We start from the raw sequence: 19,205 nt of genomic DNA, 5'->3' as shown, positions 1-19,205 counted from the left end.
CACGGGCGGCGGCCGTCGACCGTTGGCGCGAGGAAGTCGGCGGTCGTGCGCGCCGCTTCCCGGGCACGTCCCGCCCCGTACTTCCAGGGCGGGCGCAAAGACTAAGGGAGCTAGGACCCGAGGCGGTGACGCCACCGAGAGCCAGCCAATGGGCAGCGGGCGGGCAGAGCACCAGCGGTTCGAACGGAAAGGCAGGGAAAGGGCGGGAGGAAAGAGCCAGCAGTTTGGGAGCGCGCGCCGGCCCCGCCTCGGGACTCCGGGGTCCGGTCCCCAATCTGCGGACACCCACCAAAGGCCCGTTCCCTCCCTGGGGCTGGGGTGGCCAACGGAAGGGTGAAACTTAATCTATATTAACTAGTTACGATGGAAGGGGCGTGGTAACTAGAGGGCACACCTCCCTGATGTGAGGGACAGGGGCGGGGGCATTAGCAGAGGGGAAGATGATCTAGACCAGGGTCCAGAACCGGTGACAGGTGAAGGGAGAAAAGCCCAAGCCTTCAGCCCCCGCTCCCGCCTCCCACACAATCTTGGCAGAAGGGACAGATCACAGGTCTCACCCTTATAGATATGAAAGTATCTGCCTTCTTGGGCAAATGCTAATTAAAACCTTTATTTTAAAAAAAGGTATTATTCTTTATTTGATAGCCCTGGGACATGGCGCCCTCCACCCAATAAAGCACCCTTCAGCAACCCTCCCACCCCTCACCCAACACACACACACACACACACACACACACACACACCCCAACACACAAGATCTGGATCCGTCTTCACTTCCTGTTGGCTTGGGCAGTACCAATAACACACTGGTTCACCTGGGTGTAGGGGGTGAGACAGGATTAAAAAGTTTGCAAAATAACCAAAAGAACAGTTTTCTCAAGATCTCCTCCCATCCTCCAATGCTAGGGCTGCCCTCAGGAATACTGAAATAAGGCCTCCAAAGGCTGGTTCAGACTGGTTCCAGTTAGGGTTGCTTCTCCTTTCCACACTAGGTTTGGAGGAGGTGAGAAGGCCTGAGAGAGGTGGAAGCCCCACAATAAAATACAGGAGCAGAGAGGAGGCTTTCATTTCCAGCAATACTCTGTACTAGAGACCTCCAATCTCTCCCACTGTAAAACACTGAAACTGAGATAAAATAGTAATAGCAACTAGCACCCATTTAGGAACTAGCACTCCTTAGAAAATGGATCAGTTGAAGTCTGGGGGGAGGAAATGTACAAGTTCCTGCAAAAAGACTACTAGGATTGTGTCTAAAGGGCACTGGCGCCAACCTGGAGGAGGTTCCTAATGGCCAAATATGGGGCAATTTGAACATCAGAAAGAATGGCTGTGGCCGGGCTCAGTGGCTAACACCTGTAATCCCAACACTTCTGGAGGCTACAGTGAGCTTTGACTGAGCCACTGAATTCCAGCCTGGGAAACACAGCAAGACCCTGTCTCAAAAAAAAAAGGTAACGCTCAGATAGACATTCATTGGCCACCTTTGGAAGCTGTTAGGGTATCAACTCAATACTGAAAATCAATAAATAATCCAGCATTTATCTGTTTTTCCTCTATGAACTCAGTTTCAGAGAAACCAAGTAGATGGCAAGGCAAATTTCTTCATAAAAGAATCGTGACTAACCAACGCAGAACCGAGAAGACTGAAAATCATCATTTAAAAACTCCTTAATGAAATAATGGATCTAGGTATGGTTACTCCTGGATAAAATCACTAGGTAAAAAAGTCAATAGGGAGGTTTTGAGTGGATGGATCAGGCTGGCAACACCCAAATATGATAAATAAGTCAAAGTATGGGGGAAAGAGGAAGCAACCAGCCACGTCCAGACAAGCATATTCTACAGGACAAATGACCTTCAACAAACAAATGACATAATAATGGCAGCATGGGATAGGGTTGCTACAGATTAAAAGGAACTTGAGACATTTGAACCAAGTGGGTGGCCCTTGCCTGGACCCTGATTTGAACAAATCTATTATGTATAAAAGACACTTGAGACAGTTGGGTGAAATTTAACATGAACTGGTTATTAGAGGATATTAACGTTCATGTGGGATGTTACATTGGTATAACATTACTAAAAAGAACATCACCATCCTCTAAAACTGAACTTACAAGATAAGGAAGCCTTCATCAAAGTAGAATACCAGATCAGGGTACAGGTGCTGGCTACTCCATGGCAACAATCAATGCTGATTGGGAGGAAGCCCAAGCACTGCAGAAGGACAGACCTGATCAGACCTCAAAGCCAGAGCCTATCAAAGGGCTAAATGCTCAGGAGGAGGGTGAGCCAGAGAAAAAAATTACCCATAGGGGCAGACAATAAGGAAACTTTCTGACTTGCTTAGCAATAGCAGAAGGGCCACTGGCTGACCCTCATGGGGTTTGGAGTCTGGATTCACACTATTTGAAACAGTCTGAAAAAATTCTAAGTCTTTGATCCAGTTATCTCATTTCAAGGTCTATTTCCCTAAATGGTTACATGTAACTGAAAAAATACAAAATGATGTATATACAGAGTCAGTTAATACGGCCTTGTTTGTAACTAAAAAAGGGTGGAAACAATCCAAGTGTCCAGTAGAGGGAACTGGTGGACAAATTTTGGTGCAACTACATAGTGGAGTCCTAGGCAGACCTAAAAATAATGATCACTGTGTGGTGATGGGGAGGAATCTTGGGGATTTTTGTGTTGTTTTTTTGAGACAAGGTTTTGCTCTGTCACCCAGGCTGAAGTGCAGTGGTAGGATCACAGCTCACTGCAGCCTCCACCTCCCAGGCTCAGGTGATCCTCCCATCTCAGCCTCCTGAGTAGCTGGATCTACAGGTGTGAGCCACTACACCCAGCTAATTTTCATATTTTTTGTAGAAACAAGAGTCTCACTATATTGCCCAGGCTGATCTGAAACTCCTGGGCTCAAGCAATCCTCCTGCCTCAGCCTCCCAAAGTGTTGGGATTACAGGCATGAGCTACTGCACCCAACCAGTTTAGACCTTTTAGTTGCCTTTTTTTTTCAATCGGCTTTCTTAGGTTAGTTTAGTCCTCTGTTTTTTTAAAAACTTAAAAAGCTAATAATTAAAAATGGAACCAGGTGAACAGTGCCCTAGATGCCTGCGAATCTAAAACCTTTCTGGACAATGTGCTCCCTGGCCTAGAAGACAGATGGGTTTGAATGGAGAAGCCCACAACCACCCACAGGTACTGACAAGGCCTGGGAATGACTGGTGGTAGTCGCACCTTGGAGGCAAAGCGTAGAGAGTTGAGGGACTCGGAGACGTTCTCTTCCAGTGGAGAAATGTTCACAAACATGAGCCTATGAAAAAAAGAGTATGCCCAACCCCAGCATTAGGGGCCAGCAGAGCCTGGACAGGTCCCCACTGTTCCCTCTTTCTACCCCTCACCCCCATACAGGTCCTACCTGACCCCTTCCATCTGTCCCTTTCACTCACATCTTAGCACTGCCACCCAGAGAGTTCTGCAGCAGGTAGGTCAGTTTGCTGTTCCGGTAAGGCACGTGGGACTCCTAGATGGTTGAGGTGGGGGCAGATGTTTAGGAAGGAGCAGGCTTCTACATAGCCAACCCAACTGGCCCCCAAGTCCCGTATCTCCAATTCCCATTCCCACCTTGTTGCTCAGGGCCATGATAACCAGCCCCAGCGTGGACAGGCTGCTGTTAATAGCCTGTGTTTCCCGAAGGCGTTCCCGCTCCCCGGGGCCGAAGGCTAACCCGGGGTCAAGTCGCTCACTCCCGGCCAGATCCACAAGACTGAGTGGGGCCCCACACTGCAGGCCTCGGCTGGAATGCTCTCCAGTTATCTGTAGCTGGAATACGCTGTGGCTGCGTGATGACCGTTCATTCTGGGCTGTGCGGGCCACAGCCCGATTCTGGCGCGCCAGATGGAGCAGAGCCTCCACCTGGGGATGGGAACGGAAGGGACAAAAAGGCAGGCAGAAGTCAGTACATAGTAATGTATATGGCAGTGAGTAAGAGCCCATCCCCACTCTCTTGAAGCTTTCTAGCCTGTCAAGAAACAAAGATGCATAGTATGTCTAAAAATGGCAAGGAGTAAAATCATGGAAGAGGGAGCATATAAAGGCAGGAGGGGGAGCCAGGTTTTGACAGGATAGCCAAGGATGGCCTCACTGTCATATCTCCAGGAAAGGAGCATCCAGGCAAAGACCCTGAGATGGGGAGCATGACTAGCTGGCTGAGGAACAGCCAGGAACAGCATGGCTAGGATGAACTGAGCAAGCAGACGAGACCCAAGGTGCAGTGACCCTCTCCGCTTCGGCAGATGCATCACTTCCTCTCCACTGCCCAGTTACGGCAGATCTGCCTACAGCCCACAAGCCAAAACTGGATGTGGTAACCCAGCCTCAACTTGAACTTCATCCTTCAATTCTCTCCTGCTCCTTTCTCCCTCTACCTCTATCTCGTGGCGCCCTGCCCACTCCTCCCCATTCCCCAGTTCCTGTGCCCATGGGTCCTTACTTCTTTCTCACAGGAGACAGGGACATATCGAGCATTAGTGACAGTGAGGTCCTCGCTCCCTGGCCTTGCATGGCGAATCTCACACTCGCCCCCTTGACCCTTCCGGGTCCCAGTGGCCAGCAGGTCCCGGACAGTCTCATTGTAGATCTCTACGTAGCTTGCTACAAAGCTGTAGGTCCAGCCCTGGCCACTCAGCTCCTGGGCCACAGAGAAGAGGTGCCGCAGGGCCCGAGGGATCAGCCCCTCCAACTGGGGGTCTCCCCCAGGCCCACCCTCCATTGTGAAGGTCTTGCCACTGCCTGTCTGGCCATAGGCAAAGATGCATACTGGATAGCCATCCAGGGCTGACTGGACAAGCATGGCAATCTCTTCAAATACTTCATCCTGTCGACTTCCTGGGGGGAATACCCGGTCAAAGGAAAAATCATGGCGGGTCGGGGGGACTGGTGCCCCACTCAGGGTGCCACGCCGCTCGTCAGACCGGGAGAGGCTAAGGCGGGTTGGAGGATCAGAGGGCCCACCAGGGCCAGAGGGGAACAGGAGGAGCCCAGGGGGTGGAGTGGGCTCCCCAGGAAGGACAGGGCGGACCCGGCAGAATACACGGATGTTGCCCTTGAGTTCCTGAAGCTGGTTGTGCAGTCGCCGGCGCTCCATTTCTAGCCCATGAAGACGTTCTTCCCGCTCAGTCAGTAAGGCTGCCTGGGCTGCAGTCTCCTGCCGCAGAGATGTCACCTCTGCTTGGCTGCTTGACAGAGCTGCTTCTGATGTCCGCAGCCTCCTCTGCCCAGAACAGAACACAACATACACAAGAGGGTGAGATGCAAGCAAGAATAAGAACAAACTGTGGCTAAGACGGGGTGTATCAAGGGGTGGAGGTGAGAGGCCTGCTCACAAGGACCTCAAAGTCTGGTAAAGAAAGAAAAATGAGAAAATAAGGAATCACGGTACTAAGATAGGGAGTGCTATGGGTGTGCCCAAGCCCAAAGAGAAGCACAAGGAAGGTGATATCTGGGCTGATACCCAGAAGTACAGGAGTGAACCAAGGAAGGATGCAGTATACAAAGAACATTCCAGAAAGAGGGACGCACATATGCAGAATGCCCGGAATGAAAGTTAAGTCATTTAAGAGACTGTAAATCTAGTTGGTACTCACCAGGAAGGAATCAAATTGGACATGAGAGACGGGAGAGTACCACAGGAATTTGCAATCAGAATGGGGACCCAAAGAAAGAGGGATGGAGGATTAAGGAAAACACAGATCATGGCCAGGCACGGTGGCTCACGCCTGTAATCCCAGCACTTTGGGAAGCCGAGGCGGGTGGATTGCTTGAGGTCAGGAGATTGAGACCAGCCTGGCCAACATGATGAAACCCCGTCTCTTTAAAAAAAAAAAAGAAAACACAGATCTAAGTGGAAGCTTTGCAAACAGTCAAGGGTAGGAAGAAGCATAGCAGAAAGACAGTCAGGAGTGGGCTGGCGTGGAGACAGGTGGAAGACAGGTATCTTCAGCAGCACCTATACTGCTAAATATAGGTGCTTAGGAGTTCTGAGCCCAAACAGACTTGAGGGGTACCCGGAAGGGAGGGAAGGCATGACCCCTGCCAGGAAAAAGGGGCCGGCATTTGGTGAAAATCTGGCCCTTACCTCCTTCTCCTCTAGTTGGGATGTCAGTTCCCTCCGTTCCTCCTGCAATTCCAGCTGTTTTTTCTGAAGCTCTCGCACCAAGCCATCCTGCGTGCTTAGCTGCTCTTCCAGTTCCACGATACGAGCACGCAGCTTCTTCAGCTCCTGTTGGCCCTGCTCAGCCTGGGCCTGCACCGTGGCTAAATGCCCCTCCAGCGTCCTGCGCTCTGTCCCCAGGGCCTTGGTCTGCTCTTGGGCATCTCTGAGCTGTTCCTGAAGCTGCTGGTTCTCTTGATTCAATGTCTGAGTCCTCTCACGGTAGCATTTTAGTTCTGCATTTACGTCACATAACTGACCCTTTAAGTCCCAGGCTGGACGTTTCCTGGGTTTCTTCCCTCCTACCATGGGAGGAACAGCTGATGGTAAGATAAGCACAGAAAGGACAAAGGTCAGTGAAGTCTAGGCTCTCTATCCCTCCTCCCTTCTAGCCTTTATGGGAGCCACACCTGATGCTACATCTCCTTCCCTAAGAGACCAAATGGATTTTTCTGGACACTTACCACTTTCTCTTCCCTATCCCAAGCCTCTCACCCAATGGTTATGTTTGTCACCTACTGCCAGGCTTCTCGACAGGAACAGCAGGAACTGGCTTCTGGTTCTTCAACACTAGAGAATTGAGAAGGTGACTTAGGAATTACAGGACCAGTGTCTCTCTGCCTCCATCATTCTCCCTTTAGACATATCCCAAATCCCTTCCCAGACCCAGCTCTTGAGCACAATTACCTGTGGCAATAGTTGTGGAACACCGGGGTCCTATCTTCTTGGAAACTTTTTGAGCTGCCCAGGAGATGGGAGAGAACAAAGGCACAATGATCATTTTCAAGATGGCTTGTAAATGGCTAGGATGGGGGCAGGAGAAGTGCTTTTCTCAGAATTAGAAATAAGATCACTTCCTTCCCTTATCCCTTAAGTCTGGCCGGCTCCTAGTACCTCCTGTAGGACCAGAAGTTATAGTCACCCCCTTAGTATCCCTCTAAGGATACCAAAATCCAAGGATGCCCAATTCCCTTACATAAAATGGCATATGGTAATATATATATAGTTTATGCACACCTTCCCATATACTTTATTATTGATTGATTGAGACAGAGTTTCACTTGTTGCCCAGGCTGGAGTGCAATGGCAAGATCTCAGCTCATGGCAACCTCCGCCTCCTGAATTCAAGCTATTCTCCTGCCTCAGCCTCCTGAGTAGCTGGGATTACAGGCACGCACCACCATGTCCAACTAATTTTATATTTTTAGTAGAGACAGGGTTTCACCATGTTCATCAGGCTGATCTCAAACTTCTGACCTCAGGTGATCTGCCTGCCTTGGCCTCCATATTCTTTTTTATTTTTTATTTTAAATTACTGTTATTTTTAACTAACGATCTCATTACTGGTGCCTTCCATATTCTATTCTATTCTTTTTTTTTTTTTTAGAGACAGGGTTTCACCGTGTTGGACAGGCTGGTCTCAAACTCCTGACCTCTGGTGAGCCACCTGCCTCAGCCTCCCAAGTGCTGGGGCTACAGGCGTGAACCACCATGCCTGGTTTTGTTTTTTTTTTTTTGAGATGGAGTTTTGCTCTTGTTGCCCAGGCTGGAGTGCAATGGTGTGATCTCGGCTCACTGCAACCCCTGTCTCCAGGTTTCAAGCGACTCTTCTGCCTCAGCCTCCTGAGTAGCTGGGATTACAGGCATGTGCCACCATGCCCGGCTAAATTTTTTTTGTATTTTTAGTAGAGAGGTTTTCAGCATGTTGGCCAGGCTGATCTCGAACTCCTGACCTCAGGTGATCCCCCCACCTAGACTCCCAAAGTGCTGGAATTACAGGTGTGAGCCACTGCACCCAGCCACATATACTTTAAATCATCTTTAGATTACTTGTAATGTATAATACAATGTAAATGCTATGTTAATACATTCATGTGCCCATAATGACAGTTCGGTCTATAACAGACTCCATATACAACAGTAGTCCTGTAACATTATAATGGACCTAAAAATTCCTATTGCCTAGTGACATTATAGCCATGTAATGTCATAGCATTCCTCACCTGTTTGTGGTGATTCTGGTATAAACAAACCTAACACCCTACCAGTTGTATAAAAGTATAGCACAAGCTGGGCACGGTGGTGCACACTGGTAATCCCAGCATTTTGGGAGCCCAAGGTAGGCGGATCACGAGAACAGGAGTTAGATACCAGCCTGTCCAATATGATGAACCCCATTTCTACTAAAAAATACAAAATATAGCCGGGTGTGGTGGCACATGCCTGTTGTCCCACCTACTTGGGAGGCCGAAGCAGAAGAATCGCTTGAACCTGGGAGGCGGAGGTTGCAGTGAGCTGAGACTGTGCCACTGCATTTCAGCCTGGGCGACAGAGTGAGACTGTCTCAAAAAATATATACACACACACACACACAATTACATATAGTACATAATACTTGATAATAATAAATGACTGTTATTAGTTTATATATTTACTGTATTGTACTTTTTTTTTGAGAGAGATCCACTGTGTCTCCCAGGCTGGAATGCAATAGCATGATCTCGGCTCACTGCAATCTCTGACTCCCGGGTTCAAGCGATTCTCCTGCCTCAGTTTCCTAAGTAGGTGCGACTACAGGCGCCCATCACCATGCCTAGCCAATTTTTGTATTTTAGTAGAGACAGGGTTACATTATGTTGGCCAGGCTGGTCTTAAACTCCTGACCTCATGATCTGCCTGCCTCAGCCTCCCAAAGTGCTGGGATTATAGGCGTGAGCTACCGTGCCCAGCTGAATTGTACTTTTTATTGTTATTTTAGCGTATACTCCTTCTATTTACAAAAGCAGTTAACTATAAAACAGCCTCAGGCACGTCATTCAAAACATTCCAAAAGAAGGCATTGTTATCACAGGAATTCACAGCTCCATGTGTGTTACTGCCCCTGAAGATCTTCCAGTGAGACAAGATGTGGATGTGAAAGCCAGTGCTGTTGATGATCCTGAACCTGTATTGGCCTAGGCTAACGTGTGTATTTCTTTGTTTCTAACAAAAAGTTTAAAAAGCAAGATAATATAAAGAAATTTTGAAATTCAAGCTTATTTCTTGGAAAAAGTACAAATAAATACAATTTTAAATTAAAAAAAAATTATTTTCAACCCAGGAGTCACAGATTCATATTGCCCTGAATATATGCTCCCCACCTAAAAAAAAAAAATTTTTTAATAGAAAAAAAGCTTGAGGAACGAGGATATAAAGAAACAAAATACTTTTGTACAGCTATACAATGTGTTTTAAGCTGTTATTACAAGAGCCAAAAAGTTAAAAAAGATTAAAATGTTGTTATCAGCCTTGGCAAACAGGAAAAACAATGTAAGTTTATAAAATAAAAAAGTTATAGTAAACTAAGGTTAATGTATTATAAAAGAAATATTTTTTATAAATTTGGTGTAGCCTAGGCCGGATGCGGTGGCTCAAGCCTGTAATCCCAGCACTTTGGGAGGCCGAGGCGGGTGGATCACAAGGTCAAGAGATCGAGACCGGCCGGGCGCGGTGGCTCAAGCCTGTAATCCCAGCACTTTGGGAGGCCGAGGCGGGTGGATCACGAGGTCAAGAGATCGAGACCATCCTGGTCAACATGGTGAAACCCCGTCTCTACTAAAAATACTAAAAATTAGCTGGGCATGGTGGCGTGTGCCTGTAATCCCAGCTACTCAGGAGGCTGAGGCAGGAGAATTGCCTGAACCCAGGAGGCGGAGGTTGCGGTGAGCCGAGATCGCGCCATTGCACTCCAGCCTGGGCAACAAGAGCGAAACTCCGTCTCAAAAAAAAAAAAAAAAAAAAAAAAAAAGGCCGGGCGCAGTGGCTCACGCCTGTAATCCCAGCACTTTGGGAGGCCAAGGCGGGTGGATCACGAGGTCAAGAGATCGAGACCATCCCGGTCAACATGGTGAAACCCCGTCTCTACTAAAAATAGAAAAATTAGCTGGGCATGGTAGCACGTGCCTGTAGTCCCAGCTACTAGGGAGGCTGAGGCAGGAGAATTGCCTGAACCCAGGAGGCGGAGGTTGCGGTGAGCCGAGATTGCGCCATTGCACTCCAGCCTGGGTAACAAGAGCGAAACTCCGTCTCAAAAAAAAAAAAAAAATAATAATAATAATAATAATAAGAGATCGAGACCATCCTGGTCAACTTGGTGAAACCCCGTCTCTACTAAAAATACAAAAAATTAGCTGGGCATGGTGGCACGTGCCTGTAATCCCAGCTACTCAGGAGGCTGAGGCAGGAGAATTGCCTGAACCCAGGAGGCGGAGGTTGCAGTGAGCCGAGATCGCGCCATTGCACTCCAGCCTGGGTAACAAGAGCGAAACTCCGTCTCAAAAAAAAAAAAATTTGGTGTAGCCTAAGTGTACCGTGTTGATAAAGTCTACAGCAGTGTGCAGTGATGTCCTAGGCCTTCACATTCACTCACCACTCACTCACTGACTCACCCAGGGCAACTTCTATCTTGGCATGCTCCATTTAATGGTTAGTACCCTGTATAGGTATGTCATTTTTTTTAATCATTTATATTGTATTTTAACTGTACCTTTTCTATTTATATACACAAATGGTTACCACTGTTATAGTTATCTACTGCACACCGACATGCCACACAGGCTTTTAGCCCAGGAGCAATAGGCTATACCAGATAGCCTAGGTGCACAGCAGGCTAGATCATCTAGGTTTCAGTAAGTAAACTCTATGTTTGTACAATGATGCATTTCTGATCATGTATCCCTAACGCTAAGTAACACATGACTGTAATTGTTATACTTTATTTTTTGGCTTTTTTCTTTTCATTGAATATTTTCTCTTTACTTTTTTTTTTTTTTTTTTGAGACAAAGTCACGCTCTGCCACCAGAGCTGGCACAATGTTGGTTCACTGCAACCTCCACTTGCCAAATTCTAAGCAATTCTCCTGTCTCAGCCTCCCCAGTAGCCGGGATTACAGGCATGGGCCACTACACCTGACTAATTTTGTATTTTTAGTAGAGACAGGGTTTCACCATGTTGGCCAAGCTAGTCTGGAATTCTGGACCTCAGGCAATCCACCCACCTCGGCCTCCCAAAGTGCTGAGATTACAGGCATGAGCCACTGCGCCCACTCTCCTTGCGTATTTTCAACCCATGGCTGGTTGAATCTGCAGAATCAGAGCCCACAGATACAGAGGGCCAACTGTACTCCATATGCCAAAAGGCAAGCTGGACCAAGACAAGTAAAAGCAGATCCATGTCTAAAGTATGCCACCATTTGTGTAAAAAAGGTGAGGGAGCATATCCTTATTTGCTTGAATACCAATAGAATTTCCCTGGAAGGACATTTAGTTGTCCTGGGTAGCAGAATTGGGTGGCTGAAGGACAAAAATAAAAAGCAAACTTCACTATACAACAACCTTTGTGCCTTTGGAATTTTGAACCAAGTGAAATGTTATTACCTACTCAAAATAGGCTGGGCATGGTAGCTCACGCCTGTAATCCCAGCACTTTGGGAGGCTGAGGCGGGCAGATCACCTGAGGTCAGGAGTTTGAGACCAGCCTGGCCAACATGGTGAAACCCCATCTCTACCAAAAATACAAAAATTAGCCGGGTGGGATGGCAGGCGCCTGTAATCCCAGCTACTCAGGAGGCTGAGGTAGGAGAATCCCTTGAACCTGGGAGACGGAGGTTGCAGTGAGCCGAGATTGTGCCACTGCACTCCTGCCTGGGTGACACAGCGAGACTGTGTCTCAATTTTTCCCAGAAAAAAACACAAAATAGACTAAAATTGAAAGAAAAACAATTAAGTGAGTTGAAGAGCACTGGACTTCTATGCCCTTGGAGTCTATCCATCCCGAAAACCCACCTGTGGTCTGGCCTTGTGTCTGTGGCACTGCAGTGAGGGGTGGTACTCTTGGGCGGGATGTGGTAATTTTGGTCGTTGCACCCAGGACTCGTGTCCGTTTCTGGGGAAAGATAAAGACAAGATCTATAATCACCCTTGCTAATGGTTTATACTCTCTCTCTCCTTTCTCTCTCTCTCTCTCTCTCACACACACACACACACACACATACACACACGCACGCACAGCTCTCCACGATCAGCTCACCTTCTCAGGCTCCAGGCCATCTTCCATCTGGTCAGGCCTCCTCTTGAGTCGGCTTCCTGAGAGAGGCAGCCGGGAAGGGGCCTTAATCAGGGGTCTCTTCAGTTCTGTGTTCCCCTTTAGTTCCAACAGGGGGGACCTCTGTTGGGAAAAGAGACACTTAAGACAATACCCAGGAGCCCAAATGTCCCAAGAACTTCCCATCTTGGCCCCTGAGCTTCGATTATCAAAATTACCAACATCAAGCAGTAAGTACCACTTGTGCCAAAAGCTGAATTATGTGCCAGACAGACAACATGAGCAGAAGTGGGGCCATAACCTAAAAGTGGGAACACCCTCTAGGGGAAAAGCTGGACTTGACTAACTTTAAAGGTAGGACTCAAACAAGCAGAGAGGAATGGACACTTTTTTTAGAAGGCGAAAACTCAAACATGTACGTAGTATGGCTAGGAAACCAATTGGCCCTTTTGGCTGAAGCTGAGAATTACAAATAAGGGAAGAGAGTGGAAGATATGTGAGGGCCAAAGACTGCTTGGGAGAAGCAGAAAACATTTACTGGGCACTGTTTGAAGTGTTTTACCTGGGCTGGGTGCAGTGGCTCACACCTGTAATCCCAGCACTCTGAAAGGCCGAGGAAGGCGGATCACAAGGTCAGGAGTTCGAGACCAGCCTGGCCAACATGGTGACACCCGTTTCTACTAAAAATACAAAAATTAGCCCGGCATGGTGGCGCACGCCTGTAATCCCAGCTACTCAGGAGGCTGAGGCAGGAGAATCGCTTGAACCCAGGAGGTAGAGGTTGCGGTGAGCCGAGACGGCGTCACTGCACTCTAGCCTGGGTGACAGAGCGAGACTCCATCTCAAAAAAAAAACAAAACAAAAAACAAAAAAACTCATCTGTTTTGTTAATAACTATATAACCAGAGGGCCTAGTACAATGTCTGTTTCATTAGTTTTTGAAGGAATGAAATTAAATGTCCATCCGTAGGGCAATACTTAAACTGTGATATATCCATACCATTGGCTTCTATACAAATAAAAAGGGGAAAAAAAGAAGTGGTATTTTTCCTGCCACCTATAGACATGTGCACAAAGAATGCTTATTTTAATTTAGCGTAATCAAATATAGTATAGAAACCAAATCTTTCTGTAAATATTGCAAAGTCAAACACTAATTTTTAAAAATAACCTGTGCCCTTTCTCCTCTCTACACTACCATAGTGGATCTGCTACATACCTACCTCCTTGGAATTTATGTCAGTTCAGAAAATGTGTTTAAAGGTTTGTTTATTCAGGACAACTCCAAAGATCACACTATATATATTTTTTCCCGTCTATTCATATAAAGTGAGACATGCTGCCCTACAACTTTTCACAATGAGAAACATAAGCACTTAACCTTCTATAAGAACAGATATTCGGCCGGGCCCGGTTGCTCACGCCTATAATCCCAACACTCTGGGACGCCAAGGTGGGCGGGTCATGATGTCAGGAGTTTGAGACCAATCTGGACAACATGGTGAAACCCCAACACTACCAAAAATACAAAAGTTAGCCAGGCATGGTGGCGTGTGCCTGTAATCCCAGCTACTCAGGAGGCTGAGGCAGGAGAATCGCTTGAACTCGGGAGGTGGAGGTTGCGGCGAGCTGAGATCACGCCATTGCACTCCAGCCTGGGAGACAGAGCAAGACTCCATCTCATAAAGAAAAAAAACAATAACAGATATTCATGCGACCCTTCCTACATCCACCTCACCGCAAGATCAGAGATGGATATCCCTGCTCCTAAGGCAACCATTTCGCACATGCATCACATCCTAGCCGGTCTCACCTAATCCTCCCAATTGCAGGAACGTCCCCCCAGCGATCCTCCCTTCTCACCTCTTTGTACTCTACCGCATCACTCCAACTGGCATACAACGAACTCTATTATTTCTTCAAACCTAAAAGAATCTGAACTCTGCTTTTCCTAACAGGTATTATCCTTTTTCCTTGCTGCCCATAGCAGCAAAACTCTAAAGTATTATCTACAGTGTATTCCCTGTGGCCAATTTCTCTCCTAAACCCATTGCAATCAGGGTTTCATTCCTACCATTCCATCGAAATTGCTATCCTCAAGATCACCAGTAACTCCATGTTGCTAAGTCACTTCTTCATCTTCATGTTTCTTGACCCATCAAACAACATTTGATACAAATGATGACTCCCTCTTCCTTAACAGGCTTTCTTCATTTAGCTTCCAGTAGTCCACCCTTTCTTACATCACTAATAGGTCCTCCTCATCTCTCCAGACTTTAACAGCATTCTCTGTCTATACTTGCTATCCACTCCCATGGCTTTAAATACCACTGATATGCTGACAGTTTCCAAATTATATGTCCAGCTCAGACCTCGATCCTGCACCTATACTGAACTGCATCCTCAATATCTCTATTTAAGGCTGGGCATGGCCGGGCGCGGTGGCTCAAGCCTGTAATCCCAGGACTTTGGGAGGCCGAGGTGGGTGGATCACGAGGTCAAGAGATCGAGACCATCCTGGTCAACATGGTGAAACCCCGTCTCTACTAAAAATACAAAAAATTAGCTGGGCATGGTGGCGTGTGCCTGTAATCCCAGCTACTCAGGAGGCTGAGGCAGGAGAATTGCCTGAACCCAGGAGGCGGAGGTTGCGGTGAGCCGAGATCGCGCCATTGCACTCCAGCCTGGGTAACAAGAGTGAAACTCCATCTAAAAAAAAAAAAAAAAAAAAAAAAATGGCTGGGCATGGAGGCTCATGCCTGTAATCCCAGCACTTTGGGAGGCCGAGGTGGGCAGATCACTTGAGGTCAGGAATTCAAGACCAGCCTGGTCGACATGGCAAAATCTTGTCTCTACTAAAAATACAAAAAATAGCTGGGCGTGGTGGCTCATGCCTATAATCCCAGCTACTTGGGAGACTGGGGCGGGAGAACCACCTGAACCTGGGAGGTAGAATCGCAGTGAGCCAAGATGGCACCACTGCACTCCAGGCTGGGCAACAGAGTGAGAGACTCCATCTCAAAAAACCATCTCCATTTGGAAGTCTAATAACTGACCTCTGATGCCCAATCCTGCTTTGAACTTGCTCCTCTTGCAGATTTCTCTATCTCAGTTGATATAACTCCATCTTTCAGTTGTTCAAGCCAAAAACCAAGAGTCTTCTCTTTCTCCTACATACTACATCTAATCTGTCAGCAAAGCATGGCTGATTATACCTTCAAAATATATCCAGAATGCAACCACTTTTTACTATTTCTTCCACTGCGACCACCCTGACCTAAGAAACCATCCTGTGGCACATAGATTATCATAAACCAATGGTTCTCAACTGGGGATGATTTTATTCCCCAGGTGACATTTGACAATGTCTAAAAACTTTTTTTTTCTTTTTTTCTGGAGACAGGGTCTCGCTTTGTCACCCAGGCTGGAATTCAGTCCTGTACACTGTCAGATGCCTAGAAGCATCCCTACCCTATACCCACTCGATGCCAGTAGCAAACCCTACCTCCCTAGTCATCACAATAAAAAATGTTGGCCGGGCACGGTGGCTCACGCCTGTAATCCCAACACTTTGGAAGGCTGAGGCGGGTGGATCACAAGGTCAGGAGTTCAAGACCATCCTGGCTAACATAGTGAAACCCTGTCTCTACTAAAAGTACACAAAATTAGCCAGGCATGGTGGCACATGCTTGTGGTCCCAGCTACTTGGGAGGCTGAGGCAAGAGAATCTCTAGAATTCAAGATGCAGAGATTGCAGTGAGCAAAACTGCACCACTGCACTCCAGCATGGATGACAGAGCAAGACTCCATCTCAAAAAAAAAAAAAAAAAAAAAAAAAAAAAAAAAAAAAGTCAACATGGTGGCACACACCCACAGTCCAGTTACTCAGGAAGCTGAGGCAGGAGAATCACTTGAACCCAGGAGGTGGAGCTTGCAATGAGCCGAGTTTGTGCCACTGCATTCCAGCCTGGGTGATGGAGCAAGACTCCAAGTCAAACAAACAAAAAATGTTGCAGGGCACAGTGACTCATGCCTGTAATCCCAGCACTTTGGGAGACCAAGGCAGGCAAACTGCTTGAGCCCAGGAGTTCCAAACCAGCCTGAGCAACGTGGCAAAACTCTGTCTCTACAAAAAATTAGCCAGGCATAGTGGCAGGTGCCTGCAGTCCTAGCTACTTGGGAGGCTGAGATGGGAGGATCACTTGAGCCCAGCAAGTTAAGACTGCAGCAAGCCATGACCATGCCACTACACTCAAGCCTGGGCAACAGAGCAAGAGAACCCATCTCAAAAAAAAAAAAGAAAAAAAAAAAAAAAGGAAGAGTGCTATGACTGCAAAAATCTGTTGGACCTGACAAATCTTACCTCTCTTTGCTTAAAATCATCCAATGATTCCCCATCTCAAATGGATTAAAAGTCCTCACAATGACCCCCTACAAGGACAAACTGTGATCAGCAACCCCACTACCTGTCTTCCCTTCCCACAACTTTTCCCCTTGCTCACTTCATTCCAGCCACACTTCCCTCCTTACAACTCTTTAGGTACTCTTTGCTGCAGCAGATTCCCTCTGATGAAATGTTCTTCCCTCACCATCTACTTGTCTATCTCCCTCACTTCCTTCAAGTCTTTATTCAACTCATCTTTTCAATGGGGCTTACTGAGACCACCCTATTTAATACTCTATCCTGGTCAGTGGGCCTCTCCCCCTCCCTTAACCTTGAATTTCTCCTTTTCTCCAGAGCACTTATTGCCTTCTAACAGTTACATAATTCATTCATTTATTGTCTGTATCCCCATAGAATGGTAGCTCCATGATGGCAGCAATTTGTCCCTTGTTCACTGCTGTATCCTAAGTGCCTACAACAGCCTGGCGTGTAATAGGTGCTCAGTAAATACTTGATGAATAGATTTGTGAAGGCTTTTACTACTTCTCACTGTCACATCATACTACTCTGCTCTCTGCCAGAAAGAATCTCTCTTAAGGTTGAATCCTAACTTTAGGGAAACCTGAACATGAAATATAAATAAACAAAGGATCCAGGCAGGAGATCTTTCCTGGCACCAGGGGTCAGTACACTCCAGCTGTCACACACATTCATCTTCCTTCACTAGAGAGAGGAAGCTGCAGATGGTTGTGGGGTGCAGCAGGGCACCATTTAAGAGAAAAAAACTGAATCAATCAGTTTCATTGGGCAGGAATCCACAAAATTTGGGAAAGGAGAGGGAGAATGAGGAGTCTTTTGGCCCAGATTACCCTACTCTTCTCCCTTCCCTACACTCCAAAGCAGCAGTGACGAGGAGAGGCGATAACACAAAAAGACATCAGCAGGGATGTGCCCTCAGACACCATGTCCCCAAAGGAAGATGTCATATCAGAACTCTTCCTTCTTACACACTGCAATCACATCCTGAGTAGGAATATAAAGAGGTGGAAACGTGTCAGCCTGATAATTCGAAATGGGAAATTTTGGAGACATGAAAGGGAGGGGCTCCCGAGACTTGAAGCTGGGGGAGGACAGACAGATGTCCCTTCCAACCTCCCCGGGTGCTCGCTGCAGTCTCCTGCCTCCGCCCCGTTCCACTTGTGCAGGGGCGCACGGACCTTCGCTCTCCCGGCAGGCAGGACAAAGGCCGGCCGGGAACCGGGGGCGCAACAGCATTGGAGCGCCCAGCCGTCGTCCCTATCCCCAGGGCGGGACACCTAAGCCTGCCCCTGCTTACCTGAGGATCCATGTCCACCTCCGTCCCACACACGCCGGGGGAACGCAATGGAAGAAGGCTGAATACTGGGGACCCTGGGACTCGCGTTCTCTCGCCCGCTCGCGAATACGGTAAAGAACTCGCGTGGCCTCGCGGGCGACTAGTCCCGCGCCACACCCGCCACTTTTGAATTCCAACGGCCGCCACCCACTCTCACCGCGCTCTGCACGCAGGGACCAATCGTCGCTGTCACCAAGGCCGAGGGCCAATCGCAGCGCCCTCCGCCTCCCGAGGCCACACCCTGCACGACAGATGCCTTCGGGTTTCTGTTTCGCAGGCGCCGTAGAGATACGCGGATTAATTCCACTTCCGGTTCCACTGAAGCCTCTCACCCCTCCCCTACTTTAGCAACAACAGTGCTGGACTTCCGCTCGGCTCCTCGCCGCGGCTCGCTACGTCAGAAAATGCGTGGACGTCGCTGCTCGAACGCAGCGGGCCGGACGTAACTGGTGGCAGCCAGAGGAGGAGGGGCGGAGACGCTGGAGGAAAGAAATCACGCCTGCGCAAACAAGGACCCGTGCCGGGAGAGAGGCGGGACGAACGCCACCTGGTGACGCCAGTGGGGAGCGCACTCGTTTTGCTCGACTGCGTCGACGTGATTGCGGCTCCAGCGCGGCCTCTCCTGGTCCGGGCTGACTCTGACCGGAAGTGGCTCCTGGCGCCCTCACGTGGTCGTGAGTGGCCTGGTCTGTTCACTCCGTGGTAATGTTGCCATTTGTCATTAAATTTAGGGACTTTGAGTCCAGTTTAGCGCTCCATTGAAGGCTGACAGTGGGGATTCAAAACTCAGGAAAGGATTTTTCTTTACAGTCGTCTTCTCTCACTGGACCTACTTACCTGGTGCTGTAACTGGTGCTGGGTTTAGGGCCTTTGGAGTCTCCAGCCCAGGGAAGGTTTACTGTTTCCATTTTGGAGTGTTTTACGTTTTTCCGATGATGCATGTTAGGTTCCCCCAAAGATGACAGCACTGTTGTCAAGCCATTGTGAACTCTGTAACCCGCACGTACGCCTCCAGATGGCTACCTGGAGCCTGAAAGTCTGAAACAATAAGACAACAAAGAAGGACAACAGGTTCCTGTTCCAGCCGACGGATCAACCCACTGAGTCAACAACAACCAACCCTGACCTGTAACTTTCTGCTCATTGCCCTGGC

The 19,205-nt window shown here is 48.1% G+C and overlaps 1 protein-coding gene across 1 annotated transcript; it reads right to left on the bottom strand.

Annotated features, from left to right (window-relative positions):
• Positions 1-402: 402 nt before the first annotated feature.
• Positions 403-18,198, bottom strand: KIFC1 (kinesin family member C1). Its single transcript, XM_010334024.3, has 11 exons — positions 18,014-18,198; positions 12,279-12,416; positions 12,035-12,134; positions 6,899-6,952; positions 6,731-6,781; positions 6,137-6,531; positions 4,493-5,272; positions 3,625-3,915; positions 3,450-3,523; positions 3,238-3,313; positions 403-815 (listed from the first exon to the last, which is right to left on the bottom strand). The coding sequence occupies exons 1-11, from the start codon at positions 18,023-18,025 to the stop codon at positions 771-773; spliced, it is 2,016 nt and encodes a 671-aa protein (XP_010332326.1). The 5' UTR covers positions 18,026-18,198; the 3' UTR covers positions 403-770.
• Between the last annotated feature and the right edge of the window lie 1,007 nt (positions 18,199-19,205).

Source organism: Saimiri boliviensis, chromosome 4 (genome assembly GCF_048565385.1).
Source record: "Saimiri boliviensis isolate mSaiBol1 chromosome 4, mSaiBol1.pri, whole genome shotgun sequence".
Taxonomy (NCBI): Eukaryota; Metazoa; Chordata; class Mammalia; order Primates; family Cebidae; genus Saimiri; species Saimiri boliviensis.
This window is presented reverse-complemented; position numbering and strand designations above follow the sequence as displayed.

Bases quoted from the DNA above. Each gene is read 5' to 3' on its own strand.
- KIFC1 (XM_010334024.3), bottom strand. The intron at 12,135-12,278 runs GTGAGCTGATCG...ATCTTTCCCCAG, and splicing joins ATGGCCTGGAGCCTGAGAAG to AAACGGACACGAGTCCTGGG. The intron at 6,782-6,898 runs GTAATTGTGCTC...TCAATTCTCTAG, and splicing joins TTCCACAACTATTGCCACAG to TGTTGAAGAACCAGAAGCCA.